The sequence below is a fragment of the Bactrocera oleae genome, chromosome 2, assembly GCF_042242935.1.
Source record: "Bactrocera oleae isolate idBacOlea1 chromosome 2, idBacOlea1, whole genome shotgun sequence".
NCBI lineage: Eukaryota > Metazoa > Arthropoda > Insecta > Diptera > Tephritidae > Bactrocera > Bactrocera oleae.
The window spans coordinates 63,035,132-63,048,094 of NC_091536.1; the positions used below are offsets into that span (position 1 = coordinate 63,035,132).

The window sequence follows — 12,963 nt, forward strand, 5'->3', positions numbered from 1 at the left end:
GACGGATATGGCCAAATGGACTCAGCTTGTCACGTTGATCATTTATATGTACCATATACGTATAAACTTTAGAGGGTATCCGACGTCTTTCTGGGCGTTATAAACTTCATGGGTATAAAACAAAAAATATAATACCATGTAGCAGCAAAACAACCTTTGCAAAATTAAAATACTTGGCAACCCTGCTCACTGCCATCAGCTATTATGTATGGCAAGGCAGCGATGTTTCCGTTGCTGTTGCCGTCGAAGTCAGCGTCGTCGTCGAGGTTTTTCACTCAGCGTGGGTTTTATGAGCCGCTCATTGAAAGTACATTCACCAGTGTGATTTGAGAAGGCGAAAAGATTGGTAGAACTAGTCGGACGATATATATCCGCAAACACGATCAAAGTGACACAGCATACACTGTGTGTCCGTAGTGTCACCAACAATAACAACAAAAAAAAAAGAACGCAAAAATACCAACTCTACATTTTTATCAATAACTTCATTACTCAGCAGTAGAGTTAACAAACCAACGAACTAAGCGACCAACAAGCAAACCAGCAGTCAAGTCCAAGTCAGCTACAAGCCAGGCACAGTAGCAAAAACGTCCATTTGTAATTTTTTCCATATGTAATTGCAATACACACGCACGCGACGGAGTTTTTGTTTTTGATTTTTAGAAAAGCGTAGACTGAACAGAAGCTGCTGTGCGCATTAAAAAAAATTTTATATATAATAATAAGAAAATAATATTAAAGTGAACGGCATGATTTGAAAAGTGTTGGAAAAAAAATTAACTCAAAAAGGTGAAAAAAGTTTAAATAAATTTTAGAAATTTTCCAAAAAATAATTTCGCAGCTAGTAAAATATATATGTATATGTAAATGGCCACACTATACAGCTAAAGAGCTTCGAATAGAAAAGGTAAGGTTAAAACTAGTCTCAAAATAATATGAAGATAAATAAATTATTTTATGGCTAAAAAGTGGTAGAGCGCATAAGAAATTCGCAAAAAGTTGGGTGAGGATTTGCATAAACGAAACAATAGTAAAGTAAAATAAAAAAAAATACGGCATTAATATTCATCAATAATCAAAAAAAAGAGAAAGAAAAAATAACAAAAAGTTATGTGTTAAAAGCAAACGCTGGAAACCATGCAAAATAACCAAGAACATCTCGTTTGGAGTTTGGGTCATAAACCACTCCAACAGCAGAAGAACACACAGACACGAGTAGAAGCGGTCACACCAACACCAAAGCAACATCGCGCCGCTTTCTATGCACAAAGCAATAGCAGTGAGGAGAGTGGCATCACGCGCTGCAGAAGCTGTGGCAGAGCTAATATGTTGCGGCAGCACGGCAACACTGCCGGCTACAGAAATTCTCTGTTAATAACGGAGAGACAAAACTCAAAACCAGTTTCGAAATTCTGGAAAGGCACGAAACACACAAAAACAAAAAATGAAACTGAAGCAGTCAAAAAGGAGTGCAACACATGAGAATTGCGCTCAGAACTCGTACCTTAAGGCACACATACACATGTGCATTCGTGCAATTGCAACATGTAGCATACAATGTTGCCTCACATATAATCATATGTACATATGTACGTAGTATATGAAACATATGGTTAGAACAGCAGAGAGCGAGGCAGCGTAGCGCGAGAGAGTCGACCAACCTTTAAAACGAGACTATGAGGTAGTGCCTCGTAAAAGCAGTTAGCAACATTTCAAATACAAAAGGAGAGCAAAAGTCGTAAATATTAATAGAACTGGAAATGAAACGTTCGCTTTGACACCTTCAAAATGTACAAAAGAATTGTCTGTCTGCTTGTAGGGTCTCTGTAGGTTCAAGTTGCGAGCGATATACATACAAACACATAAGGTGGTAACTGCTGAATAAATTATGTGTATGTATGCACTTGCGTGCATGTGTGTGTGTGGTGAATGCAAATTTCTGATCTTGAATAGCAGTAATGCAAAGCAATGAAGCAAAAAGAATTAAAGAAATATGAAAAAGACTTTTGAAAAGTGTCAGGTTCAAGCACCCATATAGCATACATATTTATGTATATGTAGGTGTTGTGAAAACATTCTATTATGTCGTAGAAAGTGCTGAAGGGTTATCTTTAAAAGGCAGCTACAGAATGCCTACAAGCCCACATACATACTTATATATATTTACTAAGTATGTGTATGTAGGACACAATGACGTTTAAATATCGATTGCTGCTGATATTTAAATTCGAAATAAATCAGTCAGTCAGGTCAATTTGTCTACATATTACAATATATATAGCTGCCATACAAACAGAACATGCAAAATTTCCAGAAGATATCTTGTAAAATAAAACAGTATTCCACAAAAGGTATTGATTTTTATTGGTCAGTTTGTATGGCAGCTATATGCAATATGTGGTCCGATCTGAATTTTTTTTCGGAGATTGTACTGTTGTTTTAGATAATAATCCACGCCAAATTCGTGAAGATATCTTGCCAAATAAAAAAAGTTTTCCATACAAGGACTTGATTTTGATCGATCAGTTTGTATGACAGCTCTATGTTATAGTGGTGGTCCGATATCGGTGATTTCGACAAATGAGCTCATTTTTGGGGGGGAAAGGATGTGTGCAAAATCAGAGCGATATCTCAAGAACTGAGGGCCTAGTTTGCGTATACTTATGGTATACAGACGGACGAACATGGCTATATCGACTCAGCTCTTCACGCTGACAATTTAAATGTATATATACTTTATATACATTTTGAGAAATTGATGGTTGTATATTGTTGATCTGTTAGTGCGAAGTCTTTTAATTTGAACTGTAAAATTGATAAATACAATACATTCACACAGAAAAATTCATAAAAAATCAAAAATTTATGACCGATGATGTGGTGTTAAAACCTTTGAAATACCTACTCCTAATAAATACCTAAAATACTCAATAAAAAACTATATTTTGAAAATGATAACAACGAAATTTACACTTTTTATCTCAGAACGGTGGGCCTTAGGAAAAAAGTATTAATATATTTTTATAGCCTTACCTAACCTTTTGGTAGAAAATATATATGTATTTCTTGGAGTTTATTTTCACTTATGACTGCGATACTTTTTCAGGCGACCGCATTAACCGATTTCATTACACGGAAATCATACCATATCTGATTCAAAAAAAAAAATCTGAGTCATAATATCTTGTAAAAAGAAATTCTTAGAAGCGGAAAACCAACGCCTGGTCAATGAGGTCTCTGAAAAGTGCCTTCTCAACACAAATTATAGTAAGTGTGCGTAATTCAGATTATGCTTTGGCTCTGACTTCTTAAATAATTGGATAAAAATAAATGAACTGCTGTGATCATATACAATATATATTTAGGTGACGCACTTCTGGGTAATAGATAAGTTGCAGTCACTCTATTATGAGGAAATTTGCGCAATACTATGGATGCTACAAAAACAAATAGTTGAGTAAATATTCTTAAAAACAAAAAAATACAATTAAGGATCACTATCAAAAGTTATATACATATGTATATGCTAATTCTTTGCACTCACTGTGTGAAATACTGAGCATTATAAGCTATATACTCACGAGTCTTTAGGTTACAAACTCTCACCACTCAATAGCTCACTCAGTATTACTGTGGGAAAATAATGTCTAATTATAAAATCACAACAATTATTATGCAATCTAATGAGGCGTTAACTACTGAATGGGTTCAATTGACAGTGCATGCGAAAAGTATGTTTAAACACACATACAACTAAGCGTTTATTCCACTACAAATTCTTGTTACAAAAGCCGGCATTATTTATACGAAAGTGTGAAGTAAACAAATCAATAAACAAATTATTAGAATATACTTACATACATATGTGTATAAAAGTAATAATTGTTTGATCAAAAGCATTTATGTAATAATTAATTTTAGCCATTTTTATTTGAATACTATTTATTTTTATATATTGTTATTTATATTTTGGTTTATTATTGCTATTTTTACAGTTAATACGCATGCGAAAAGAGGAATAACGGGTGTTGTACGTTGTATAAGAACACTAAACTTGGTGAAAACATAAATCGTGCTTCTGCAGTTACTTATTAAGTTAAATCAAGATGGCGCTTTTTGGGATGGTCTCGGCTGTTTCGGGCTTTATAAAAATTCGAAATCTCTTGGATCGTGCGGTTATCGATAACATGGTCTTTCGTTGCCATTATAGAATTACAACAGCATTATTGTTTGTTTGCTGCATTATTGTAACGGCAAATAATTTAATTGGTGAGTATTACTTTGAAAAAAAATCATTTGAAGGCAACAATAAATAATATATATACAATAAATAATAATAATAAAATACAACTGAATTCATTACAAGAGCAAGAGGGAGTGGTATTATCTCGAACGTGGTATCAATCATGGTATTCTATTGAAATTTACTTGAAGTTAGTTAATTGTTCGATTCGGTAATATTTGAAAAGTGGCTCAGCGACACGACAGCCAACAAACCAACAAAATTAGATGAGACAATATAAAGTACAAAATGAAAAAAAAAATTAATAAAAGTTTTAATAGCATAAAAAATATATGCAATAAAATTAAAAAAAAAAAAAACAAAGAAGCAATCAGGACATTAGCCAATTTAAATTAGACCAGAATAATATAGTAAAGAATATTATTAAAGATAAACATAAACAGAAAACAAAAATTAAAAAAAAATTACACAATATTTCACAATATAGATAAATATTTAATAAATTTTATGATATACTTTTTTCAATTTATACAAAATTTCATAAATTAAATAATGTATAATAAAAATTGCAAACACAAAAAAATTAAAACTAAAAATAATATACTTATACAAATAAATTTAAAAAAATATAAATAATTGTAAAGTGGAATAAATAAAAATATTTTTTTTTTAATTCAAGCAATTCTAAAATTAATAAGTAAATACTAAAAATAGACATAAAAAGCTAACGAAAATTAATTATTATATAATAAACAATAAATTCAAATAAAGTGGAAATAAAGAAAGTAAATACAAAAATTATTTAACGTTATATTTAAAAAACCAAACAAAAAAAAAAAGGATTAAACAAAATTGAAACGAAAAAAAATTTATTATTTACAAAAAACCAAAAAAAAATATATATACGTGCATACGTATGTACATATATATAAACCAATAAAAAATGTCCACAAAAAATTAAAAATCAGACGAATAGATTCCATGTGAATTAATAAAATAGTATATAGCTAAAATTGTTAAATAAATATTTGAATTAACATCTATAAACAGACTAATCCAAACACGTTTACCTAAATCAAATATTTGTATTCAGATACAATGCAGCAATAAATTAGCAAGTTCACACATAAAACGTAAATCGAATTTGATAATTGCAGGAAAATATACGGGATGACAAAAGATCTAGAGTGAAAAGCGTGACTTCTTATGAATTGGCGGCGACAAAAAGCCGCAAACACACACACGTATGAATATAATATGTGTGAAATGCATGCGAGTTCGATTTATGCTAGGCAATAAACTTTCACCATACATAAACATATATGCGCTCACATACAAACACAAACATACAGTTGCAATTGCAACGCCCAAGCCACCCATAACGCTGACAAAACTAGATAAGCTCCCGCCTGCAGCTTTGCACTGAGCTCATTTCAGCGTTTTACACCTTTTTAAGATACTCACAATGCATTTGGCGCAAGCGTTTAGTAACGGTGTGTAAATTGAGTAGAGCACGTTTTTAAAATTTTTTTTTTAAGTTTTTATTTATTCACCTGTTGTTCTTTTTATTTGTTAGCATTTTGCGCAAAACTGCACAATTAGCAGAATGCTGCGAGTAGTCGGTAAAAGTGAACAACGGGGCGCTGCAGGGTGTTGCCAGAGAGGTTATTGATTTATTGTAATTTATATTAAAGTGTATTTTTCAAATTTATTTTCAAAACACAATTGTTGTTAAGCGACACTTTTGTGAAATTATTTTTGTTTGCTAAGTTGCTATTATTGTTTTTTTTTTTGTTTTGTGAAATCGATATTTGCTTTAAAATTTCGCAAAATATCAGTTGCAAACAACAAAAAGAAAAATAGTGATCTCAGCTGTTTCTACTTAAGATCTAAACGCCATATACATATACTCGTATGTATTACTATATGAATATATACATATATTTATATGTATGCAGTCATGCAAATACCGCGCTTGAGCGAAACCTCGATTCCAGCTGAATGTAATATGATAAGTGAGTTTCGTTTTTTTCTCATTTGTTACGCTTTTGTTTTCCTTAATTGCTTTTAACATACAGTATATATTTGTGTATATATTTATGTATATATACCTTCCTAAGTGCCTAAAACTATGTAAGTGTGATTTTTTTTAATTTCTTCTGACGAATCAACGAGTTGAATGTCACGTAAATGGCGCAAACCGCAAACTTTAGTGATTTATCAGAATTTATAAGGGTATTGTAGCACGATGTGGAGCATGAATCATATAAAATTATCGAATTTGCTAAAAGCCTTAAATTTGCAATATACATATGTATGTATAGCAGAATATCAAGTTTTTATTTTTTTAAACTGTTTTGGGATTAAAAATTAAAAATCTAATCTAATTTTTAATCCAAGATGTTTGGGTTGAAAAATTTTAAATTTTGTATTTTGATTTAATAGTAAAAATTAAAAATTAAATTTTTAATCTCAAATCAGGAAAAACGTTAACTTCGGTTGCATCGAAGCTAGAATATCCTTCACAAATAAAAAAGTTTCCGTATAAGAACTAGATTTTGCTCGTTCTGTTTGTATGTCAGCTACATCATATAGTGCTCAAATCTAAAACAATTTTTCAGATATATTAGCGTTGCCTTAATAATAATAATCCATGCCGAATTAGGTGAAGAAATCCTGTCAAATAAAAGAGTTTTTCATACAAGAACTTAATTTGATTGCTCAGTTTGTATGGCAGCTATGTTACATATTATAGCGGTCCAATATCGGCGGCTCTGACAAATATGCAGCTTTTTGAGGAGAAAAAGATGTGTGCAAAATTGCAGATCGATATCCCAAAAACTGAAAGACTAGCTTGCGTATATACAGACAGACGACTTTGTGGCAAACTTAATAAACCATGTTTAGGGATAAAATATAAATCGTTTGAATGTGTAAGTCTGAATGAATGCTCGTGGCTAGTCTTGACAGTTTAAGAAAGGTGTGTTGGTAAAACTGTTTCGCATAAAGAAACTTTAAAATCTTAACTGAGGAAGAATATTTTTTGCCATTTTATTTGTTATTACAATTACAGGAGAACTGTGAAGGACATTTTTTTCATAAAACCTTACAATTTTTGGAGAGTTGAGAAACAGAAATAAAGAAACACATTGCTAAAAGAGAAAATTTTAAAATTGTGAAAATATTCGACCAATTTAAATGCAATGCTATGTTTCGTATTGGTTCTGGCTACTCATGAAGTCTTGACAGTTTTTTCAGAAACCAATTCAAATGAGATTTTTTCGCAGCATTAATAAATTTTAAAATCATTTCACAAACTAATTTTAAGCCACTCCCTTAATTAATCCCCTGACGACTGAAGACAGCTATGCTAATGAGCAAATTAAAAAAAAAAAAAGGTTCACTTTTATTTACCTGAATATTACAAAATCTGTAAAATCGGTCAATTAATGAATTCATAATTAAAATAATTTAAACTTTTAATATAAGTACATATGTGATTAGTTGAAGTTCTGGATACAACAAGCGCTAGCATTTTCAAGCAGAAAAAATTTGGTGTAGGAGCACTTGCGTTCATGAAAAGTAAAAAAAAAACTTAAAAAATATCTCAACGCACATATGTAGATAAGCATGCGTTCCTAATGGAGAGGCACTTCCTAAAATTCAGATCGGCTGCGTCAGTTCCAAATTGGCTTAGCAGTCATCAAGCAAAGAGAAAAATTCAAAATAATAAGGGACAAGTGCTAAGCCATGGTTGCACTCTATATGCAATACCTTTCGTATGTACATACTCGTACATATATGTAAATATATATATCATACAAACATACGCAACTGCGTTCGATGTACATACATAAGTACATATATTTGTAACTGCTTGACACACAATGTTTATTTATTATTTTTCACTGCATATCTGTGAGTGGTTTGGCTCCGTATTTTGCTGGTAAGCCACCAGCGAGTCGCTCGGCAACTCAAAAAATCAAAACTGGATTTCAGCATGCATGCATATTAATTCAGAGATAAGCATGTACGGTTGTATTCATGTCTGCCCATATTTTATTTTGTCAGCAGAAAAACTCAAATAAAACAATTTTAGAAGTGTACAAAAGTTAGACGCTACAAAAAGAAACCAAAAAATAAAAAATACCAGAAAAAAAAAATTTTTTTTTTCGAATATAATATAAAATTTTGCTAGTATAATAAAACCAAAAACACTCAAACTTAGTGCACTCAGCTCATATCTGGTTAGGGCGTGCAAGCTGAACATACAATAAAAAAAATAATAATAAATAAATACATAAAACACTTAATAAATAGGCAAATAAAAATCAAATTAAATATGGAATTAAATACAAAATGTATATTTGTATGTATCATTCAAATATAATATATATATAGATATATGCATCATATGCAACTGACCGGTCTACAGTGCAAGTGTTCTTGATGTAAAACTTTTTTTTATTTATTTAAATTTTTATAAAAATCAGCCGATAGGCACATATGAGTTTCAAATACATACATACATACATTTAAACCACATACAAGTAAGCGGCATGATTAAATGTTACAAGCCTTTGCACTTGCATCATACATACATACATTATGTATATGTGTAATTGAGCATGTTAATTTAGATATTCTTAAGCCTTACGAGTAAATCGTTTTAAGCCCAGCTTAGCCCAATCACACGCTTCTTAATGACGCCGCGTGGGCGGATTAAATCACAGCGTCTGCGTAAAATTTAAATACGAGTGGATATTAGTCGACACAGCGGGCGAGTGTATCAAGTGGAATTTTTCACATATAAAAACATAGGCACATACACTTACGTTTATATACATACGTATATATGTACATATATACATATGCATATATACATATGCAACTTAGTGCATGGAGCAGTCGCTTAAACGTGTAATACTTTTAGGTCAACTATGAGATAAACAAGAAAAAACTTTGACTTCGGCTGAACCGAAGCTATAATACCCTTCATAGGTAAAAAAAAAGTTTCCATACAGGAACTTGATTTTTATGGGTCAGTTTGTATGGTAGATTAATGATATAGAGGTCCAATCCAAACAATTTGTTCGGAGATTGTTCTGCTGCCTTGCACAATACTTTTGTCAAATTTCGTGAAGATATCATGTTAAATAAAAAGGTTTTCCGTACAAGGACTACATTTGAAAAATTTGTTGGAAGATTGTATCGTTGCCTATGACAATCATCCGTGCCGAGTTTCGTAAAGATATCTTGTCAAATATAAACGATTTTTATACAAAAATTTGATTTTGATCGTTCAGTGTGTATGGTTTCGACAAATGAGTAGCTTCTTGGATAGAAAAGGACGTGTGTTTCAAATCGTTATCTCAAAAACTGAGGGACTACTTCGCCACAGACGTACATGGCTAAATCGACTCAGCTCGTCACACTAATCATTTATATATTTTTTAAATGATCTCCGACGAATTTCGTCTATTGCACATTCACTATAACTACAAGTGAAAATACATGATTTGAAATTTGATTTTTTTTAAATCTCTTGACTGAAGTGTTTGCGAAAAGAAATAAAAAATTTTAAATCCTCTTGAGGTGATATACCCCACAAACATCCTTGTTCAATAAACCTATTGAGAATTACAGCGTTACGTTAAATAATAAGAACAATTTGTGGTCGCTGAAACAACATGAAGCGAAAACCACTTGTGCGTACTTTGACCAGAAAAAGTTCCTCAAAAAATGTTTGCGGGTATCATACTATTCTTAAACCTCTTCTGGTCGAGTCTCTGATCTACTAACTACTTTAGCAAAATAATTATAATTTTTAAATAAATCATAGTTTTTTGATTTATGCTTCCTTATGTAAATGCCACAAAGTGCGGCATATTTCTATACGCCGGCATACCATTAATTATTAAAACTCAATTTTACGACAAAATTTTACAAGAAAAATTGCAAGAAAAAGTTTTCAAATAAAAATAATTTTTCAGGCGATCCCATCGCATGCATCAATGATGGCTCCATACCAATGCATGTCATCAACACATTCTGTTGGATTACATACACGTTCACCATACCCGGTCAGCAGCACCGTCAAATTGGCACCGATGTCGCAGCGCACGGCCTGGGCAATGAATATGGACAAGAGAAGCGCTATCACAGCTACTATCAGTGGGTGCCATTTGTGTTGTTCTTCCAGGTGAGTGGACACAAATTTACGCGTGAAAATTAAATTAATTTTTTGTTTGTTATTTTTTAAATTTTAGGGACTCATGTTCTATGTACCGCATTGGATTTGGAAGAATCTGGAAGATGGCAAAATGCGCAATATCACCGAAGGTTTACGCGGTTTCATTACTATGCCCGAAGATTACCGCAAAGATCGGCAAGCACGCATCTTAAAATACTTGAAGGATAGCTTGAATTCGCATAGCAGTTACTCGTTTGCTTACTACTTCTGTGAGGCCTTGAATTTCGCCAATGTCGTGCTGAATATCTTTTTGGTGGATAAATTTTTGGGTGGCGCTTTCATGACGTACGGCACCGATGTGATCAAATTCTCAAATATGGATCAGGAGCGTCGTTTCGATCCGATGATTGAAATATTTCCACGCTTAACGAAGTGTACTTTCCGCAAATTCGGCCCGGGCGGTTCACCACAGACACACGATACGTTGTGTGTGTTGGCATTGAATATTTTGAATGAGAAAATTTACATTTTCTTGTGGTAAGCTGTTGATGGTGTTGCTGGTTATGATGACAAATTTGTAATTTTTTTTATTTTAACAGGTTCTGGTTCATCATTTTATCAGTGCTCTCTGGCTTGGCTTTAATTTACTCACTTACCGTTATAATGATGCCGACAACACGCGAAACCATTATCAAACGCTCGTATCGTACGGGACAGAGCAAGGAAATCCAATTTTTGATACGCCATTTGGATGTGAGTTTTGGAGAATACAATTATATATATATATTTTATTTATATATGTATATTAGTTTATTGAATTTAATAATAACTGATCCATTTTTGCATTTGCACAGATTGGCGACTTCTTGGTTTTGCACTTTTTGGGACAGAACATCAGTACAAAATATTACTGTGACTTGGTACAGGAGCTTTCCCGTCAACTCGGTGCTTCGCGTACTCCATCTGCGCCCTCCACCTTGGAGATGCATCCCATGTATCCGCAAGTAGATCGATTCGGCAAGGAGACCGAGACATAAATTCGTGCACAGTTGGCGGAAGGGAGCGAAAAAGTGCAAACAAAAACCGAAAATTGAACAAAAAAGCTAAAAATTAATGACAAGAAAGTTAAAATGCCCTTAAAAACTACAAAAACAAAACCACATAGGCAAGCAAATGGAAAAACGAATGAAGAGACGAAATCGCTAACAGCAGTCAGCGCTCGTAGTTCTGCTGGTTACTGTCAGCTTGACACTTCGCGCGAAAACATCCCACTACTCAACTCAATGCACCTGCGCTCCACTACAAATAAAAAAAATCGAAAGACAAACAACCACAGCAATAACGGCAAATACTGTGTGTTTTAAAATACTGGCAAAGCAGTAAATTTTAAAAGCACAAAATTAGCGGAACTTCGATTTCGAAATAGCGGAAAGCAATAAATATTGCCAAAAAGACAAATTAAGCAACAACAAAAAAATTACATTTGCAAGCCTTTTGCAACACATTCACGCGCAAAATAAGCTAAACACAGACATCATAGAATTTTTATGTGTTAAAGGCATACCTTACGTTGTCCAATATTTATTGCTCCAAGCCAATACACGCAGAACTTATACTTGCTTGATATAATATTAATAATTGTGAAGCCGTAATTCCCCCTTCCATTTTCACAACTTTTTAACTTTTTATATGCGCATTTCTTATACTTACATATACTATGACTTTTTAGTACATAAGTTAAATATTGTAAGCATTTAGATTTTACTTGAATGATCTTTTACATACCATACATACATACATAAATATTAAAAGCTGGAAATTTGTTTAAGTTAAATCTTAAAAGAAAACAACAAAAACAAAAAATAAAAAAAAATACAATTAGTATACATTTGATAAAGTGTTTAGATAAGCTAAAGTTTAGAAATTCATGTACGAAAATGCGAATATTGTGATTGTTAGGGAGACTTCTTTAAATAAATTTTTCTATTTTATGAAGCGATAATCAACAGCTATTGTGTATTCATTAAGAAATTATATGTGGTGTTGTAGTGATCCGTTCCGCTCGCAATCTTGGCAAATACTTTATATGTAAAAGTAGAATTTGATACGTTAATTTTTTTCTTGATATTTAAATTTTTTTAAGTCGAAACATTTTCTATTGGATTGGCGTCTGGTGTCTGTGGGGGCCAATCTAAAGTAACACTACGGTTTTCTTGTTTCCATTGAGTGCTGAGTCTGCTCCTATGTTTTGGATCATTTTCTTTTTGCAGTATCCAATCATGGCTTTTTTTGTCGTAAAGCTGACTTTAGGAAACCATTTTTATACAATTTTATCGTTCTAACGTCGTTTAGATCTCCAGTGAGACCCCTCAAAACCCCAAATTCATGAGCAGAGTAGCATCCATAAACAATAAAATGTAAAATCACCAAAAACTTGAGAAAAATAACAAAAAAGAAACGAAATTGCGAAAGCGTTAGATCACACACCAATTACTGCCAGTTTCTTTGATCAACTGGTATAGTTTAT

The 12,963-nt window shown here is 32.4% G+C and overlaps 2 protein-coding genes across 3 annotated transcripts in view; one reads left to right on the forward strand and one right to left on the reverse strand.

Moving 5' to 3' along the window:
- spg (dedicator of cytokinesis spg) overlaps nucleotides 1-12,963 on the reverse strand; it is a 79,200-nt gene that overhangs the window by 24,049 nt on the left and 42,188 nt on the right. The window lies entirely within an intron of this gene.
- On the forward strand, nucleotides 309-12,444 carry Inx3 (innexin 3). Of its 2 annotated transcripts, none has more exons than XM_014240874.3 (6): nucleotides 309-907; nucleotides 3,996-4,269; nucleotides 10,237-10,445; nucleotides 10,513-10,973; nucleotides 11,036-11,189; nucleotides 11,291-12,444. In XM_014240874.3, the coding sequence occupies exons 2-6, from the start codon at nucleotides 4,107-4,109 to the stop codon at nucleotides 11,471-11,473; spliced, it is 1,170 nt and encodes a 389-aa protein (XP_014096349.1). In that variant the 5' UTR covers nucleotides 309-907; nucleotides 3,996-4,106; the 3' UTR covers nucleotides 11,474-12,444. The 2 variants fall into 2 exon arrangements, with proteins under 2 accessions (XP_014096349.1, XP_014096350.1); XM_014240875.3 differs by having other exon boundaries at nucleotides 309-789.